Source organism: Prionailurus viverrinus, chromosome C1 (genome assembly GCF_022837055.1).
Source record: "Prionailurus viverrinus isolate Anna chromosome C1, UM_Priviv_1.0, whole genome shotgun sequence".
Classification (NCBI taxonomy): Eukaryota; Metazoa; Chordata; class Mammalia; order Carnivora; family Felidae; genus Prionailurus; species Prionailurus viverrinus.
In genome coordinates this window covers 174460941-174481836 of record NC_062568.1, presented here as the reverse complement: position 1 = coordinate 174481836, position 20896 = coordinate 174460941, and the positions used below count along the sequence as shown (strand labels likewise).

General features: G+C 42.9%; 1 protein-coding gene and 1 pseudogene across 2 annotated transcripts in view; both read left to right on the top strand.

Moving 5' to 3' along the window:
* The window catches only part of ELAVL4 (ELAV like RNA binding protein 4), a 143430-nt gene that overhangs the window by 110547 nt on the left and 11987 nt on the right, over positions 1–20896 (top strand). For both annotated transcript variants that reach the window (XM_047873660.1, XM_047873659.1), the window contains exon 3: positions 10201–10304. In XM_047873660.1, the coding sequence (XP_047729616.1) occupies positions 10201–10304 (104 nt within the window). The remainder of the gene's footprint in view (positions 1–10200; positions 10305–20896) is intronic.
* On the top strand, positions 1259–1653 carry LOC125173988 (40S ribosomal protein S12-like; annotated as a pseudogene).

The following is a 20896-nucleotide window of genomic DNA, read 5'->3' as shown; positions in this document are numbered from 1 at the left end:
TCCAGCAGGTGTTTAGCATACAAATGAGCACATATTCAAGAAACCAGGGCACAGCGAAAAAAAAAAATGCACAGGCTCTGGAATCAGAGGAGTCTGGCTACTATTCTGCAGCCAAATAACCTTGGATATGTTACATCTACTTCCTGGGCCTCAGATTCCCCTACTGTAAAACAGGGATAGAAATGCCTGCCTCAAAGTGATGAATCACTGGACTCTACTCCTGAAACCAGTACTACACTATACATTAACTAACTTGAATTTAAGGGGCACCTGGGCGGCTTAGTTGGTTAAGCCTCTAACTTTAGCTCAGGTCATGATCTCACAGTTGGTGAGTTTAAGCCCCACGTTGGGCTCGCTGCTGTCAGCACAGAGACTGCTTCAGATCCTCTGTTCCCCCCTTCTCTCTGCCCCTCCCCTACTCTCAGATCCTCTGTCCCCTTCTCTCTCTGCCCCTCCCCCACTAGCACCCTGTCAGAGTCTCTCTCTCTCTCTCAAATATAAATAAACATTAAAAAAAAAACTAACTTGGGGCACTTGGGTGGCTCAGTCGGTTTAGGGACCAACTCTTGGTTTCGGCTCAGGTCATGATCTCATGGGTTCATGGATTTGGGCCTCATATAGGGCTCTGCATTAACAGCGCAGGGCCTAGTTAGGATTCTCTCTCTCCCTCTCTCTGCACCCACCCCCCACCAATCACACTCTCTCTCAAACTTAACAAAAATTTTTTTAAGCTAACTTGACCATTTAAATAAAAAAAAATAGTACTTACATAAAAAAATGTCTGCTTCAGAAGTTGTGAAGATTTAAATTTTTTTTTTCAACGTTTATTTATTTTTTTGGGGACAGAGAGAGACAGAGCATGAACGGGGGAGGGGCAGAGAGAGAGGGAGACACAGAATCGGAAACAGTCTCCAGGCTCTGAGCCATCAGCCCAGAGCCTGACGCGGGGCTCGATCTCATGGACTGCGAGATCGTGACCTGGCTGAAGTCGGACGCTTAACCGACTGCACCACCCAGGCGCCCCAGAAGCTGTGAAGATTTAAATAATGATATATGTAATGTGTTTTGCTTGTAGGTGCTTAGTAATTATTCTCTATCCTTTTTATTTCCTCAGTTAGAAATCAGGATAAACTGAAACAAGTTGGGAGTGTTGGGTCTAAAATAAATACGATTTAGTTCTTTCCCTGCTGCCACCCAGTAGTGCAGAGGGGGAGGCTAGAGTACACTCAAGATTTGGCTCCACCCATAACCCACCACCATGGCCAGGGAAGGCATTGTAGCTGGAGGTATAATGGACATTAATACTGCTTTACAAGAAGTGTTGAAAGACTCATTCCACGATGACCTAGCACATGGAATTCACAAAGCTGCCAAAGCCTTAGACAAGCAAACACCAAGCCCATCTTTGTGTGCTTGCGTCCAACTGGATGAACCTATGTATGTCAAGCTGGCAGAGGCCCTTTGTGCTGAACACCAAATCAACCAAATTAAGGTTGATGACAAGAAACTAGGGGAATGGGTAGGCCTCTGTAAAACTGACAGAGAAGGAAAATCCCATGAAGTGGTTGTTGCAGTTGTGTGGTGGTTCAGGACTATGGCAAAGAGCCTCAGGCCACAGATGTCACCAAGGAATACTGGAAATGCAAGAAATGAACAATAAAAAACTTAGCCCTTGTTCCTCAAATTAATAAATAAAATATAATTTAGAACCTTTCATCTTAGCGTTACAAGGGTCCGTCTTGCTGACTGCTGCCCCCTTCCCTGATAACAAACCTTGGTCTCTGCATACTTCTAGTCATGGCACCCTTACCACCTCACAAGGCAGCCACACTCTCATCAATCATTATTAGAAAGTTCTTCCTTTTATCAAGGCAGAAATCTGCTCCCTAACTTTCTTCTCCCAGATCTTTATTCTCTCCCTTATGACAAGCCTACCCCTGCTTTCCCATGACAGCCTTTCAAATATTAGAATTGGCTCTGAGCACCTCTAGAGTCTTCTCTCCTTCAGACTAAAGACTACAGGTCTTTCAGATGTGTCTCATGGTACTGATTCTTCTGGACATGGGTAAGGCCCTGGTAAAAAAGTTTGCAGCTCTTCCTGGTCCCTTTCTGTTTGGTATATGGGAAATTGAGTGGGTTAAGAGGATGTAAGTATGTATGTGAATAGATCATATTCATCTGTTCACCCAACAGGTATTTACTGACTATCCAACAATGTTATGGATCCTTTGGTAAGTCCTGGGGATACAGAGATGAATAAAATAGCATCTTGGCCCCAAGTTGCTCCCCACCTAGTGAGGAACAGGGATACATTAAGAGATGGTTTTGAAAGGATATGTCAGTGAGATCGTTCCCCTGATCTGCAGGGCTGAGGGGAGTGGGCTGGCATGGTTTTCATATATGTCTCATTCCGCAGCATTACAGAGTCAGTTTGAAGAAACCAGGGGTGCCCCTTTCCTCTGTTTAGTCACTTAGCAAGTGCAGTGGGGGCTGCCCTCACGTTCACTTGTGTCATTGCTCTGACATTCCAGGTATGCTCCTGCCTCAGGAGCATGTTATGGTTTGTGGGATTAAACCCCACATCAGGCTCTGTGCTGACAGTACAGAGCCTGCTTGGGATTCTTTGTCTCCCTCTCTCTGCCCCTCTTGCTTACTCCCTCTCCTTCTCTGTCTTTCTCTCTCAAAATAAATAAATAAACCTTTAAAAAAAAAGATTTCTTCTGTTTGGGATGCCCTGCCCTCAGAGAGAAGGGACTGGCTGCCTCCTTTCCCTCAGGTCTCTGCTCTCATGTCACCTTAGCAGCGAGGCCTCACTTGACCATTCTATTAAAATATTGCAACCCCATCCCCTATACTTTTCCCTCCTCTGCTTTATTTCCTCCCCAGTACTCACCATCATCTGACAACTTTTATATTTTATTTATGTTTCTTGTCTTGCTCCATCACCCTCAATCAGAATATAGATTCAGTGATGGCAGAAACCAAGTATTTTTGTTCTCTTCTAGTCTCAGTAAATGGAACCATGTCTCGCACATGACAAGTGTTCAGTAAATACCTGTGGGGTAAATTCATGCAGTGCTTGGATTCAGCCCTCAGGTTGGAAGGTCATCCCTTGGTAGGAAAATCCTATCAAAATTTTACTGTTTCTTCAAAGCTGAGCTCATGTGCCTCTACCTCCAGGAAGCCTTCTGTACTCTGCTCAGTCAGAATCAGTCTTCATCTCCTCTGTTATGTGTATACTTTTGTTATTGTTCTTGTTCTTGTATATGGTTTTAAAAGAAATATCTCTGGTATATTTATTATTTTTGCTGAGCTATAATTAATTCTTATATCTATTTTTCCCTTCTACATATTAAGTCTCCTGAAGTCAGGAACAATATCTTGGTCATTTGGGGGCCCACTCATGGTATCTGGCATGTTGTAGATGCCTGTTATACATGGAGTCTGTGTGCCTATAGCATATTTTGTGCTCCAATATAAAAGAAAAGCATCAAAAACATTCTCTCCCTTTAAGAAGGTTGGAACCTCAATGAGAAGATAACAGTCTCATAGACAATAATAGAAAGCAATATTTAATGGGGCATGAGAGAAGAAAGACAAGGAACCAGCATCCACTGAGCATCTGTTATATGCCAGGCACTTTGCATGCATTATCACTTTTAATCTCCCTAATAATTCCATGAAAAAGTAATCTTAAATTCATTTTACAGGTACAATTACTGCAGCAGAAAGGAACAAAGTGGGAATGCAGAATTGGGAGATGAAAAGAAATAGTGTACACAAAGAAATTCTGAGGACTTTTCCCATCTGTGCTTCCCTTCCCTGCTACTAAGGATTAGATGTATAGTTTTCTCAGAAACCAATGTGTAGGGACATTACTTGAACTTGGTTAGCTAAGGCCACACAGCAATAAGCTGAAGCTGCATTTCTTACATCATTACATTTCTGTATCAGGTCTCCAGATGATGCCAACAATACTGGTACAGGGACCACACTTAGAGTACAAAAACTTTAAACCATACTTAGTTTGAAGCAACTGTGTGAACTACCAAAAGAAAAGAAATTCTCTGATTAGCTGGTTCTACTAACCCTGAGCCTGCAGAAGAAAAGTGAAGACCCAGAATGCCCAACACCATGTAAAACCCACAGAGGTGGGGTGGGTGGGAACAGAGCCATGGATGCTCCAGAATCTCAAAGCATCCCCAGTCAGTGTGAAGAAGGGGAAGAGACCCCAGCACAGAGTGTGTGCATGTCCTTGAGTGCTTACTTGATGCTGGACACTCTGCTGTGCCTTTTCACAGAAGCCAGGCCCTGTGGAGAGAAAAGCTTGAGCCCAGAAGTCACACAGATCTGGGCTTATTCAGATCCTAACCGTGGACCCTACTTACAGGTTACCTTTGGGCAGGTTACTTAACATGTCTTAGTCTATTGTTCTTATCAGCACAATGGGCCTGATAGTACCCATTTCACACAGGATTAAATTGGGTAACAGTAGGCCACTTAGCACAGTGCCTGACACAAGGCAGACCCTGAATAAATGGTAGCTGCTGTTAGTCTATGTGTTAACATAGTTAACCCTCACAGTGAATCTCTGATTGTGAGGATAAGGGATTATCCCTGTTTTCCCAGATAAAGGAATATGCTGATGAAGCTTAAATGGCTTAACCAAAGTTATACAGCAAATAAGTTTTGAAACACACACACACACAGTGTGTGTGTGTGTGTGTGTGTGTGTGTGTAATAACAGCTTCAGTGTGTAATAACAGCTGAAGTGTGTAATAACAGCTTCAGGTCTTTCTGACCCTCTTTAGGGTGTGTTCAGGTAGATTTTGAGCCATCTGACATCTCAGGACTGGCAGGGAGGGAGTCTTGGGATTCAGAGTTGGCTGCAGTTAACCCAGCATGTGGATTACTGCCATGCAGGTGATCTTAAGGTGACTGGGGATTTTATCATGTGCTTGGAGAACAGAATTTCATCCTGAGCTCGGGGTTCTAACATTCACAAGAATCCTTACTCAACTCAGAAGTTTTTATCAACAGCAGCTACCCATCTGGCTGCCCCCTCAGGGACTTTGCAGATGAGGGGAGTAGCAGTTAGGTTTCTGGAGAATGACGATTTTTGAAGAAAGAAAGAGCAAAGTGTGCAGGTTGGCAGTGCAAAATGCTGAGGTCCTTTCCAGCCAGCCTTGCAAAGGGATGGCTTCTCTGTTGCTGCCGTCAGCCATGAGGATGTCACATTTGGGGTCCTGCTGTCATAACCCCCAGGACCCCAAAGGCAAGGGAAAACAACTTCTATCCAGAATGACCAAGAAAATGATACTATAATCAGCTATAAGGGTGATTCCTAGAGTCTGAATGCAATAAAAATGCTTAGCACAACTATTGAAGATAATTTTGTTTTCTTAGATGATTCAAAAAAGCCTCAGAGGTATTTCAGGGCTTTGGAATAGTTGTCAGGGACATTTTACTTCAAATAGAGTTAACTGTGAGTATGGCAAAGGGTACTGGATTTGGAGTCAAAAGATCTAAACCAGGGGTCAGCAAACTATGGCCAAAAGGCCAAAATGAGCCCACTGCCCGTTTTCCTAAATGTGTTTTATTGGAACACATATTGTCTACAGCTGCTTTCATGCCACAATGGCAAGGTTGTCATGACAGAGACCAGAGGACCCACCAATCCTAAGCTACTTACTATCTCACCCTGTATAACAAAAGTTTGCCAATCCCTGATCTAGACTAAGATCCAGCACTATTTTCTCTGATCTTCAGTTTCCACATCTATAAAATGATGATTATCTCTCCCATGGGGTTATTGTGAGAGTCAAATGTGACAGAATGGGTGGCAAAGCTCGTTGGAAAGGCAGAAGACAGGCAGCACCTGATCTGTGCTGGAGGAGAGCTTACCCAGACATCCTTTGTGCTTTCTTTTCCAATCTTTGGTGTCCACTTGTCATGTTCCCCCTTTCTCACAAATGGAAAAAGAATTCCCCAGGTATCCCACCTTTCCCCCAAACATAAAGCATTCTTCTAGAAATGGAGGATTGGTACAAACATATGTATCCACTCTTTCGTCCCTCAAATATTTGTTAGGCACCTACTGTGTTCAAGGAAGCAAACTTTTATAAGCTAGTTCTTGTAGGGAGAAATGTTTGGTTTCCAAGGGGAGAAGTTGGTATACAAATTATTACAACAGAATAGAGATGTTGCCATGTCAGAGTAGGAGGACCCATCATGTGTTTGTGTGTGTGCATGTACATATGTGCAGTTTATAAAAACAGAAATATTCATGTTCAGATTTAAGAAAAGCCTGTGAACCTCTTTAATCTAAAATACACTGAAGTGCCTTAAAGTGTAGCCATTATGTATAACTGTTTCCCTTTGGAAACTACATTCTAATTTTAAGTTTCCATCCCAAACTACCAAGAAAGCATTTCCTGCCCATGCATGGTCACTGGGGATCCCTCATCTATGCCTGCTGGACAGGACTATTAAGGAGTGGTAACACATGTCAGGGTGGTTGATCACCTGAGCATCAAGGAGTCATGTGCTCACTACAGTTTACAAATTTTGGAGGCAGTCTTCATTTTATAATATCATCTGTTCTTTATTGATTTTTTTATTGATGATTCAATAAACATAACTTCAATGATTTAATTGTTTTATTTGACCAACTTGCTATCAAAATAAACTCCTAAATTGAGAACAAAAGTTAAAAAACTTTCTGTTCTAAAAATACTGTTGCTATACCTATCTGGTGAAATCTTACTATTACTGATAAAGAAAAATGTAGTTATTTGGGAAAAAATAATAAGAGGACCTTATCTATTTCTGGGATGCAGATACACACACACTTGGCTCTAGGCTCCAGACTGGGTCCCCTGGGCCTTCCCAGCATGATGGCTCTCTTAGTCCCCATGGAAATAGTGTTGGTATTTTTTGTGAATGTGTTTCATCCACATTTTTCCATGTGCATTTAAATATAGGACTGCAAAGCCAAAACTCATCAAACAATGTATGTCCATCATACATACAAGTTAAAACATAGAATTCTTCCTCATTTTACTCTCCCCCCTACTAATAATTTTTTAAAGAAATGAGGCTTGGGTTTTTATATGTTCTACCTTGGGATTTAATCCTCTCTAGAGTGTTTTAAAAGAGACTGCTTAGTCTGCTTAGGGGGTGCCTGAGTGGCTCAGTCAGTTAAGAGTCCAACTCTTGATTTCGGCTCAGGTCATGATCTCAGGGCTTGGATCTCAGGGTTCGTGAGATCAAGCCCCATTTCAGGCTCTGTGCTGTCAGCGGGGAACCTGCTTGGGATTCTGTCTCTTCTCTCCCTCTGCCCCTTCCCCCATTTGCGCTCGCTTGTGCTCTCTCTCTCGCTCTCTCTCTCTCTCTCTCTCGCTCTCTCTCAAAATAAATAAATAAGCATTTTTAAAAAGAGACTGCTTAATTCCATCGAGTATTTTTTATTGGACTTAGCTGGACTCCTCCTACATTGGCAAGAAGCACGTGAGGAAGCCATTTGTGAACAAGGTAGCACAGGTAGTTTCATTGTGATGCCAGTTTATCTCATGTCTTTTATTTCCCAGGCAATGTTCTTCACCTCCATTCCCCTCTGCTTGAATGCAGTGTTCTGTTTCAGAGTTTGTACCTCGTTATTTCAGATCAAGGAGAATCTCTAGTCTTTCCCCCCTCTTCCTTTCTGAAACGATGGTCATCTGGTTTTTAGTTTTTCCCCAAAGCACCTTCATTCCTGATGTTAAGTGCAGTTTCTCTCTAAACCTAGAGCGGGTGATGACAGCACAGTTGTGCTAATTGCAGTCAACCTGAGGTGATGGTGGGTTTGGGACTGATACAAGCAGGTGGGGAGGTATGACACAGCTTGCTGGACAGGAGTCCTTTCCTTCACTTGACCTTCAGAACCTTCCTAGGACCTGAAGCAAGGGTCTAAACCAAAGATAAAATATAGAATGTAAAAACATAGCCGCTGTATTTATTTTAGATTACCATAACTATATGATAATTAGAAAGAAAGATCTAGTGTATCAGGGAATGTGCACCAGTAGGCATGATAAATTTCTCCACATACATTCCATCAGCATGACGAATCATGAACTATTTGGGTTTAGGTTCAGTGTTTGCAGTTAAGTGGTGAGTGTTTTGTCTGTATTTTTTCATATTTCATTTTAATTTTATAAAAATTCAATTTAGCTGGATAAATTGACTGTCTGACTTGTTTCCTAGAACTAGCTAAGGTTTATCATTGAGATTATTGCTTTAAAAATGTCCTTCAAAGCATCTCAACTTGGTGCACAACTGTTTAAAATAAATAATTGTAAGAATATTTTAGTGCTGCAATTTTTAAGGCTTCTCTTATTTACAAGGAAAATAGAACTGATAAATTTGAATGATGAAAATGGATTTAATTAGGTGAATTTAGTTGGGCTTGATGAGGTGGAGCCAAATTTAGGATAATGATATTTTTAAACTAATGCCTCTTGTATTTTAGGATTTGCAAAAGTTTCTCAGAACATGTGGCAGGGTCATGTAATTCACACACACCTCTCTCTCACACACACTTTTACTCTTCTGCACACACACATACACACACATGTAGAAGGGCCCCAGCAGCTACAGTGTGTTTAGCATTCACTCTTCCTCCTTCAGTTACTAATTCTGCCTATAAAGGGTATATCTGGCCAAGTTTGCTCCTGTCTTTCCTGTTATTCCAAAACACAGAGGAGTTTTCTAATGGAAAGTATTGTCATTTTGGGTTTTCCATTTCGGGGACAAAAGTGGGCACTGAGCCATTACTCATGATCCTCTTTGCTTGCGTCCTATAAAGGATAACAAAGTCACCCGTTTTCTGATCCAGAACCCAACTTGTTTTCCCAGGTTCCCTCCTACAACCAACACAAACACAGACATTTACCAGCAAAACAGAAGCTGTTGGAAAGATTTTTTGGCTGCTGAAATGGGCTCCTGTCACCAGGACATGGCAGGCTTTTTGCTGTATTGTCTCCCAGCCCTGGCCCGGGTACTCCAGAAAGAGCTTTATGTAATCAGTCTTCCCTGACATGTGACGTCCTGTCATTTTCCTCCCTTTCGGCTCCACTGCCGCCCACAAATCAATAACATTGCTTGGGAAGTTCAAGCTGGTTTTTCAGCCACCCTAAGCTCTGTATTTCTTAAAGGGTATGTCAAAAAATGTAAAGTTTCCTAATGATATTTCTGGCTGATGACACATGGCAGAGCTGATGGACTATTTATAATCAGTGGCACGATCGCAAGCACATTATTTTTATTTCACTTGGGGGGAGCCCTGTCACTTGCTACCTCTCTTTGCAGACAAGTTGATGCCATCTCCACCTAAAGGAGCTAAATCCTCTTTGCAGAATGTGTTTGCACTCTCCCCTTTGTGTTAGGAGCTCCCCAGTTCTTTCTAATAGAACCTCCTCTTTTTTTAAAATTGTTCTCGGGCTGGGAGGGGAGGATGATGAGGGCAACCAATGATTTGTAGCAACTGCTTTAAATTCTGGTCATGCCTTCACTATAAATGTCTCAGTCTTTGCTGCTCAGATCCTGCTACATTCCTCTGAGTGTGGGCGTGGCTGGCATGACTGAGGCAGCAGACACAGCTACCGCATTCAGCGCTCGCCCCAGTTTTACAGGACTGAGCATAGCATAGCTGTCTTTCGTTGAGCAGCTACTATATTCTAGGCAATGTACCTGGTAGGCATTTTATACACAGTGTCTCATTAACCCTTTCAAACTTGTCTCTGGCAAGTGCTGTTATCTCCAGAGAAGACACATGGGGGAAAAAAATTGGGACATCCAGTGACTTCTCTCCACAGTCACACTGCCCATAGGAAAAGCCCCATGACTCCAGTTCAGATCTAACAAAGCACACCTGCTCTCGTTCAACTACCTTCTCACCTCTGTCCAATTAAGTGGACACTTGTGTATGTATGTGGATGTGCAGGGGCACTTACCCATTCCCAACGTGGGCAGCTGCTGGGAGTTCATAGGCTGACCAAAGTGAGAGATGGAAGAATTGGAAACTTCACCTGGGGTAAACCCTGGTGTAAAAGAAACCATATACTAGAGGAGGGTTTTGACTCACTGCAATGGGAAGTATTACTGCTATAAAGATACTGAGCTCTCTCTTTCTCTCTTTCTCTTTTTAAAATGTTTCCACAGGACAGAGTTTAGGGTATGGATTCGTTAACTATATTGATCCAAAGGATGCAGAGAAAGCCATCAATACTTTAAATGGACTCAGACTCCAGACCAAAACCATAAAGGTAAGAAGTGATATGCTGTCCTGATTGGGAGGCACTGGTTAAATTTTGTTCCTTTGATCTCATAAATCCAGGCTATCAGGGAGCTGGAAGTGGTGTTCTTTATTTATGCAAAGGACATTTATCATCCACAGTGCTAAGTGGAGGACACAGATCATTACAAAGAATGAGATGTAGGCTGAGTAGAGGCAAGGGACTGGAGGGCAGATGGGGTGTCAGGGCCCACCAAGAAGGCCTGTGAGCCCAAGCCTGCAAAGATGGCCAGAACTAAGCCATGGGAAGAAGCTGAGCCAGAGAAGCTGTTCCACACAGAGGGAACAGCACATGGGAAGCTGTGAAAATGAACGTAAACATTATGAGTGGGGAACAGCATATAGGATAGCATGGTCTGATTTGGGATGGGAGGTGGGCAGGAGCCTCATGTGGCAGGCTGAAACAGTTTGGCTTTACCTAAAGGGGACAAGGACCCTCCTAACTGTGACTAGAAAAGAAAAAAAATCTGTTATAAATAAACACTAATATAATAGGGATGGGGACTATCAAATTGTTAGGAACACAGTAAAGGAATGACAGAAAAAGTAACATTCGAGCAACTGGAAAATAATTAGAGCTGTAGATAATATCTCAGGTGGGGTTGTTTTAAGTCGAAAAAGAGAAACAGTTACCCAGAGCCTGTTTCTCCAGAGGTTTCTATGACTATGCCATCACTCTCTCGGTTCAGATTTCCCCTTGTGGAGATCCTTCAGGAGGTGGTGCTGTTTGCTTTGAGGGCCCCCTCTGATAGCTAGTGGTGGTCTCCTGGATGGAGCCTTCTCCTCCTCCTCAGTCTCCCTTCCCCTTCTTCCCCCACCTCCAGGCAGCATCCTGCTTGGGGGCAGCTGCCAGCCCATTAATGAGTCCCATCCTTCATAGCCTATTAAACCACAGGGAGGTGTCTCCTGGGCGCTCTTATCCTCACGACAGCAGGTCTGACGCAAAGTAGGACAAAAGAGAACCTCTCCCAGAATGGAAATCTATAGATGGCACCAGCTCTCAGCGTATGAAAACACAAAAGCAGAACTTTTTAGTTCAACAGAGCCACTTTTCCAACATCAGGACTGACAGAGAGAGACTGTTGGTATAAGATAATTTCAGCTAGGAGGTAATCAAAGCAAAACCAAAACAAAAATCTTCTTTTTTTGGAATATTATTATCCGATTGTCTTCCTTCCTTCCTTCCTTCCTTCCTTCCTTCATTTTAAGCAGCTTAACTTTTGCAATTGAGTTTAGCTTATTTCCAAAAGTGATTGCTTTCATGGTCTCATACAGTCTGTAGTACACAAAGACCCCCAAATCAGCCTGATTCAGGCTGCCTCAGTCTCATCTTACAATCAATCCCTTTGAGCTATCTAATGGAGAAATAATTAAGAGTTGTTTAATTATGGGGCAGTCCTCTGAGAGGCAGGAGGATTAATTTCTTTCCAAGGAAAAACATACCTATTTTTACGCTTTACGTGAAGATGGGATGCTCACGTCCCTGATTGTTTGATGAGGCCACACCAAGTTGAGAGCTGTATTTGTGGGTTTGATTGATTTTTCTGTGCTATCCAGTTCAGCATTAGAATGTCAGACATTTACTCTTCCCTTGATGGACACCCTGACCTTGAACTGAGAAAGGTACTTTTTTTTTTTTCCTCTACAGTTTTCTTGAAACCCAAACCTTCCCAAGAGTTTAGGATCAAATCATCAGCCATCCATTTTACCTTTTTTTTTTTTTTTAATATTCCATGAAGCTGTTGGGTTTCCTGAAAGACTGATTGGACCTGGCGTTTCTGCTCTCAGAATGCACCCCCTGATCCATCATGCCATCAGAAGTAGTGCTTTGTCTAAGTAGATCTTACAGACAAGGAACGTCGATTATTTTCTTTCTGTGGGAAGGCTGTCTGCCTTCTCTTCTCTACATCCGTTCGTTGCCCCACCCCCTCACCCACCCTGTGCTCACCCTGCATCAAAACGCTGCCAACACATTTGCACCCAGCAGTAACATGGGCTTCCGAGGCATTGTAGGATTCAAAATGCATGATGCCATGGCTGAATCAATAATTTCCATCCTCTACTACGAATGAAAATTTAATGTGCAAACCTGGGGATTTCAGCCCTTTCATTAAAGCAGTTTATTTGCCATACTAAAAATTAAGTTTGAGTGATAGGTTCTTTTATTAACTTTTCTTCCCTTTCCTAAAGGGACACAATGTTTAAGGTAAAAATCATATTAAAGGGGAGGAAAAAAGCAAACCCTTTTCATGTGCTGTTAATAGTCTCATCATTTATTAATTTTTTAAAATTGCTTTTCTGCCTTTCAGGCCACTGTTTACTTCTGCTTCAGTCTGCTTTGATAAGTGACATGAGATTTATCTCTTTGCTCTGACTCCCAAGAAGGAATAGATAACTTTCATATCTGGAAAAAAACAAATATCTTCCTGGAAGCATGCTTTACAGAGATCTGCCCAGAACTATCTAGTACATGTTTGCAAGATATGGTCAAGTTTGTCCCTCCTTCTCACATTTCTGGAGCATTTTTGAAGTGCTTTGTGCAAAACACAATACTTTTTAAAAATTTTTTGTTTAAGTTTATTTATTTATTTTGAGAGAGAGAGAGAGCAGGGGAGAGGCAGAAAGAGAAGGAGAGAAAGAACCCCAAGCGGGCTCTGCTGTGTCAGCACAGAGCCTGATGCAGGGCTCGAACTCACAAACTGTGAGATCGTGACCTGCGCCAAAACCAAGAGTCAGATGCTTAACTGACTGAGCCACCCAGGTGCCCCAAAACACCCTATTTCAAATGTAATGTACAACATAGCTGCAGGAAAACCAAGAGTTAATTGTTGTTGTTATATTTTAATTCCTAGGTTTTAATGATTAACTGCTAAATTCAGTGATAGTTCTAGAAAGCCCTAAGGGAAGGGTGGAGACTATAGTGAGGTGGAGAGCAATAAAAATGGCAGGTACTCGTCAGCTACTACAGATTGTTTAAGCCCAGATTGTTGCCAGGTCTTCCAATTATTCAATAAAAACTGAAATCTAGATATTTTTAATGCCAAATCTGTCAATTTCTAAAGGTTGGAAACCAACTTAAAATTTTTAGAGCATAGGTAGTCAGGTCAAACAAAACTTAATAGTTGACCTGTGGGCAAGCAGTGTGTGGCCTCTGAAGTCAAATTTAAGTACAAAAACACTGTTTTGCTTATTGGACGTGAATGATTCATTCACCTCCTAGTGGAAGGTGCCCCCAAATGATGGTTCCCTGTTAACAACTATTCATTGTCGCTTTAGTAAGGTGGATGTAATGTGACTATGTGCCAATATCAAAGGCATATAGAGGGCAAGGCCAGGCCTCTGTCCTCAAAGAGAATACAGTCTTGGCATAGACACAGCATCAAAGCAGAGAAAGAACGTGATTCATTAATTAAGCCCCTATGAGTAGTGTGGATGACTGCAGATAACGTGCCTATCTGGATCAAACAAATATATTTTTTGGAAACATGTGTTACAGTGATCTCCTAGGAACATCTAGTACATGTTTGGAGACGTGACTACAGAGGAATTATTCTTTGGATTATAACTTGTTTAGTGGGAGAAAGTGGCCAGGCTCAGAGATGAAATGACCTGTCCAATGGCACACAAGTGACCAGCAGCTGAGCTGAGCTAGCATCTGAAGGGCCTGTGAAGGACTCTGCCACAAGAGGAGATGCTTAATATGTGAGCATATGCTTGAAATAATAATAATTATTTATTATAATTATACTACTAATAATAGTAATGCTACCTTATATTGAATATTTACTGTGTACCAACAGTATTCTAACCCCTTTACATGCTTGAGAGGATTGAATTCTTGAAACATCCCTAGGGCTAGATGCTTTACACACATGAACTCTACTTCTTAAGATAGCCCTGTAAGAAGGTGCTATTCTCTCCTCTGTACAGTTGAGGAAACTGAGGCCCAAAGAGGGTAGGAGACTTACCCAGGATCACATGGTTGGTATGTGAGATTTGGAGTAAAGAAAGGTGTTTTAAAAATAACTCTAGCAGTAGGCTGTAAGTATTAGAAGGTCACACTGTGTGTTTGCTCAGCAGCACGTGCATTCTATGAGATTGTTTGGGACTGTATTTGGCTCTGCACACACAGATAATACTCCCTGGCATGGGAAGGAGATATAAAAAGCAAACAAATTGTGTGGTTCTTCCAGGTTCTTCATTAAACAGACTTGTGGTTTGGGACTTCTGCCATCAACCTGAGTACAGACCTAAGTTCAGGTCTTTTCTTCTTGAACCCCTGCTTTGCAGGCTCTGTGCTAGGTCCTGGGATTTAGGTGACCCAGAGATGGCAGTGCCCTAGACTTTCTCCCATCTACATGTGTTAGAGAGGCACAGAGCATGGACCGTGGGCTTACATGTCTAGCCTGCCAGACCAGCCTGGCACTCCACTTGGGAAAGTGGGTCTTTTCTTAGGATTTCAACTCTGAACACAGTGGAGATGATTTGCCCCATTTAGAGTTTTGAGAGTGCTCTTTGTTGAGCTTTTTTCCTCACTTGTCTCCCACAGAGATCACATTAGACTTTGGGACGTATTGGGTGAAATGACTGTGGGTTCTGGAAAATGATTCCCGGTACTCCTTGACTCCACAGTGGATGCCTGTCCCAGTCCTGGGCCCTCTCCTCTCTCCATGGGTTCTAAAACAGCAGCTTCTGAATTCACACTGTAATTTCAGCTGCTTACTAGGAAGCACTTCATTGAATCCAGCTGTAGTGGTCCAGCTCTTTGTCGCATTAATTAGTAACAAAGAAAATTAGATGTCTGTAGTACCTTCAAAAGAGATATCTTTACAAAAAGTTTGGATTGATATTCAAGTTACACTGAGAACCTTCAGTAAAAAGTGATCCAGAGTGTAATTTGAGGGTTTGGAATCATGCCCAGTAAATCTTTCAGAATAGTGGGACACCAGTTTGGATTTTTAACCTGAGTTCGAGGGCAGAGGAGTAAAGAAGTGTTCACTGCTCTGCCTCCAGAAGCTCCTGTCTCATGGGGGGCACAAACATACAGAGAATCTTCTCTAATGCAGTGGGATGGGGCGCTTATGGGGCTGCAGGGCTGCCCGTTGGTTTGGGGTGGAGGAGTGGGAACCCGGAAGCTATGCAAGGTTTGAGCAGGAAAGGGACTTGGTCAAAGCAAAGTTCCAAGAAGGCTCATCTGGCGACGGTGTGTCACCTGCGGTGTTGGACGGATGAAACCAGTGGCTTGCAAGCTGTAGTGGTAGGTTTTTGTCAGCCTAGACACTGGTTTTCATTAGCTCTTTAGGAGCTGTTTTTACTCATTTTAAAAGCAAGGCATGCTTATTTATAAATAATTTGGAAAACACATTATCATATAATGTGGCAGTATCAGCCATTCCCAACTCAATACTGTTAACGTTTTTATATATTTCCTTCCTTTTCTCATTGCATTACAGGTTTACAAATGATTTTGTGTCTTGACTTTTTCAAATAATTACATTAAGCTATTACTCATATTAAAAAAATACGACTTTAAAGATAACATTCCCAGAGCACAGCTCTTGTGCAAACTGGAGGTGTGAGTGCTTTCAGGACTGGAGCAGGAAGGAGGGGACAAAAGGCTGCTTCTGCCACTCGGAGTGAACCCAGGAGGGTTGGCACTCAGTCAGGAGAGGGGCTGTGAAGAGTTAAGAAGGAAGCTTTATCACAAGGCAGCAGCCCAGCTCCAGAGGGAGCAGGACTGAGAAGGAGAAGGTGCATTGAGTAAGGGCTTTTCAGAAGGAAGAAACTTCCCATCACTGGGAAGGAAAACAAACTGAGCTCCTGTCTTCAGGCCTCTCTGTACCATGATGCTGCTTAGCCATTTCTCTGTTCTCGCTTTATTCTTCTAATAGCACTAACGGTGCCTCCAGGGGATCTTTCCACACTTGAGTTTTGCAGGTTCCAGTATGCCCCTCCCACTTCTTCCTCTTGCCAGGGGTCATTGGGGCGCTAGGCCTCCCTCCCTCGCCCTGCAATCCACCTGCCTTGCTAGAGGCCTCTGTTCCGCTGAAGCATCTTTTCTTTGCACTCGGCATAAGCAATTATTTCTCCTATCACTGCTCTTATGCTTCTCAGAGAGTTGGCAGATCATTTTTTGCTGACGGGTATCACCCCACCCAGAAATGATAGACTGCCTCCCTCAGTCTTATTAATAATAAAAAAAGGCATTTTTCTCTCCTCCCCCATTACAGCTATAGTCAGAGCAGTGTGGGAGCACTTCCCCCACCAAGGTCAGCAGGGGAGGCTGGATCACTGAATCCCCAAGGACCCAAGAGAGGGCACATAGCCACAGCAGTGGAAACTGGAGACTCGTTTACCCCAGTTGTACCAGGCTGCTCTTTCTCTCCGGTGAGAGCTTCCGTTTGCCTGCTCTGCTTCCCGGTGCCCTGCTAACTTCCTCTGAGTGAATGATTTCAGATAACAGGTGTAGGAGTTTGAGAGAGAGAACTAGAGCTTCCCTGCTCTCTCTGCCCAGTGAGGGCAGTACAATTCCAGTATCTGTTACAATTCCAGTATCTCTTGAAGGTTGTCCACAGTGTCCTGGGTCTGGATTGCAAAAGAAAATCAGACAGGTACAGGTTAAGATGACACCTTATAGTGCTACCTTATATTGGTTTCAGAAGTGTGTGGAATGGGACTTGGGGGCTTTAGTTGTCTACAAGTGTGAAAGAAGCCAACAGTAGGATGTGAGCTGCTTTAAAAAAAGCCAGTGTACCTTGGCTGTGTTAGGAGAATTGTAGATTCCAGATCACAGGAAGTAATGCTGCTTTCTTGTGCACTCTGGTCAACCTGTCCTTGGTGTCTGTGTCCCATTCTCAGCCCCACATTTTAAAGAGACCTGACATTCTAAGGGTTGTCCAGAGGCAAATGAGGAAGATGGCAAAGATGATGCCATACTCAGATTCACCCACAGTGGTTGGTTTTTGTTCTCTAAGGGAAAAGAAGTCTGCAGTGATTCTGAAACTCAATCCTATATTTCAAGAATCTAGGAAGAGACCCTGTGCAGCTATTAGGGTAGAACATTTGTCTTGGATAGTAGTGACTCTCTGTTAGAGACATTCAAATGGAGTCATCAGGGATGATGTAGAAGAGATTCCTATACCAAACTAGAGTCTGATCTAAAGGTCCCTTTGAGCTCTGAGATTCTGAATTTTTGTGTGGTTCCTGGACTTCAACTCTTCTATCCAGCATAGTAGCCACACATGGCTATTTAAATTTGAGTTTAAATTAATTAAAATTAAGTCAAATGAAAAGTTCAGTTCCTCAGTCATACCAGGTACATTTGAAGTGCTCTGTAGTCACATGTAGTTAGTGGCTACCATATCAAGCAACACATTTTCATGATCCTAGGTTTGATTAGACAGCGCTGGCCTAGAACATCAGTGGCCGTGGGGAATAAGGAATCTCTTCTCTATGGCTATCATGAAGCCCCAGAGAAAATCAGCTGGTCTGTCAAAGATCATAGAGCCAATCCCTCTTCCCTTCCCTTTTGTTGTCCATTCAAAAGAGCTCTGAGTTAAGATGAAGAGTCGGTCAAGTCCCAGCTCTGTCAAAAACTCCCAGAATGACCTTGGGCAACTTACTTTACTTCCCTGGATGCATTTCCTCATCTGCAGAATGGTTCCTTCCAGCTGCAACAGTCTAATAAAATATTATAGTGTGATCTTGTCAGCTTGATAACTTTCCAGAGAAAGTAGCAGTTTGTGCCAAGCACACAGCTTTTATTTCACTGTCCACGTTAGCCTGGTATAGTGGAAAGATCCCAGAACTTGGAGTCATATCCAGCTTTGTCTTAGTTTGGCTATGTGACCTTGGACAAGTACTTGATCTCACTGAACCAGAATTAGTCATCTAGAAAATGGAACGAATAATATCTCATGGGTAATCATGGCTTATAGTGGGGTACTCAAGTAATGCTTCCCAGAATGATGACAAAAGTGAATAGGGTTATCCCTAAGGTGAAAATTACATGACAGGAGAAGACTTTTTCCCATCTGCATGTTTCAGAGATGTACGTGCTTCAAAGATGCATAAAAAAATAAAGAGTCTGAGCCTTACTAAGCCTCAGGCAGCACATATAGAGGCTTTGTATCGTAGGAAGTATTATGGAGCTCCCAGGTGGCTACAGTAATCTTATCAATCTTTCATATAGCAAGAATCAGGATTTGCAGTTTAGTGAGAAGACTGATGTCTTCAGCTCTGGGTCTGAGACCAGCTCTTCCACTAACCAGGCCATGAAACCGTTAGCATGTCTCTACCTTCTGGAGGCCACTAGATGGACAGAAATATCCTTGTACTAAGTAAGCTTCTTTGGAATTTAATGGACTTTGTTAAAGTCGTAGACATATGAATATATCACCACACCATAGAAATATTTATCCTGCCTACTGTATGCCAGACACTCTCTTGATATTCTTGGATACTCTTAAACTCCACAATGGGAGACACAGTGATAGCTGCTGCTGTTGAAATGTATATCATCTATGGAGTTTAAGGAGATAGCAGTCATTTGTGCCTGGGCCTCAGAGAAGAGATGGCATTCAGACCAGGTCTGTAGGGATGAGCAGGAGTTCATTTTGACATCATGATGAACATATAGCAAGAACGAAGATAAGGAAGTGGAAACTTTAAGCGCATATTCTGAAAACTGACCTTTTTTAAATTTGAACTGAGGCATAGAGTACATGGAGAGTTAGCAGGAATTGAGAAGTTGGTCCAGATCGCAGAGGGCATTGAATGCTCAAATGAGGGATTTGAACATCCATCACAAGGTGTTGGAGAACCATTGAAGGCTTTGGGCAGGGAGAAGTGGCACAATCAGAGCTCATTAGAAACATTACCATCAGGTCTTGCCCCTGATAAAAGAATATCATGTATCAGGTGACAGGTGGGGGAAGTATGAGGAGTGGGGCCACATAAGCAGGCACCTGTTCTGCCTGTGGGCAGGGCTGCAGCCACAGATACAGGGAAAGCTGATCCTCACAATCAAAGCTGTTGTTTCTAGGAGCCAGCTGGCTTCTTTCTTCTCTCCCTGCTCCTGGAGGTGGGAATCAGAGGTACCTGCAAGGGTTTGCTCCTAGAAGGCCCTGGAAGCACCAGAGACTGTTCTCAGCTGCCATTCTCCTGGTCTCTTTGGAATGAATATCCCCTAGGGATCTATGTACTCTGGGGAGTTTATGCTCACTCAGAGAGTAGGGTGTTACAACAGATTGGGGAAAATCTGCAGCTTGATCTTTTGAAATGATTGGTCTCTGTGTGTGTCTCCTCTGCTAGACTAATAGTCCTACATGTCAAGGATGGCTGTTTTCATCTCTGTACCTATGTGCCAGGCATAGTGCCTAGAAATCTTACATGTATTAGCTTGTTTAATGCTCCAAGAACTCTGTTAGAAAGCTTCTAAGCTATGTTATTCAAGTGATATAACTCAGAAAGTTAAGTGACTTGCCCCAAGCTTACACAACTAGGAAGTGGTCAGGATTTAAATTCATATCTTTCTAGCCCCAAAGCCCCTTGCTCTTAACTTTTTTCTCTTTTCCATTCCAGAATAGATGCTCAGTGTCAGTTAAAGTAACATAAACAAGAACTTCCTTGGAACAAAGGCCTGTCTCAAAATAAAGTTTCCTGATGCTCCAACTTGCACCTATCAGTGAGAGAAACCCACAGGATAAGAGGCAATGAGAACAGGAAGGATGTTCCTAGTGTGTGGAGCTAGAATAGAAATAGGAGAAGGATGGAAACTATAGAAGAGACAGGTTTGAACACAGTTGAAGGATGAACTTACCAATAGTCAGTGATGGCCAGTGATGGGGCAGAGCACCTCATGAAATAGTGAGCTTCCTATGTAATGTATAAGGTGGGTGGCCAGCTGTCTGAGATCTCAGCCAGAACTTTTCAGGCCACTTCCAGCACCAAGTTTCTGTGAAGCAGATTTCAAGGATAGTGCTTGCTGCTGGTATCACCAGTGGCACCTGTCACCTTTATTTCCACTTACCATGAACCACAGTTGTAGAGATTAGCAGTCTTGTGAATAGAATGCCTAGCTCATGGAGACATCCAGTCAATGATAGAGATCCTTATTATGATTTGAAGGTACCTAACAAGTGATGCTCTTGTTTTCCATATCCTGTAAAACCACTGTAAATCAGGTGAGAGATAACACAAAAGAGAAAAGCATATTGAATCCTAAGGTCACCTTTAATACAGATTATGTCCTGGATGGATTTCCTGAACACACTGGACTTCCTAACACATAACCCCACACTTTGACAGACTGACATACCATGTTACAGGGACTTTGGACCCCACAGGCTTTCTGCTCTCATCGAACAGATCCTGGAACAGAAAATGTGCTTCCAGCTGGTATCTGGCTGCCAGAAGGGAAGAAGTACACAGTGGCTGAGGCTTCTGTGCCTATTGCCAGTATTGAAGCTTGTTCAGAATGGTCACTGTACTTACCCTGGAGAAGAGAGGTGAGGGGGTACCAAGAAGCCTAGACTGCTACCCCAGGGGGCTCCCTCCACATGG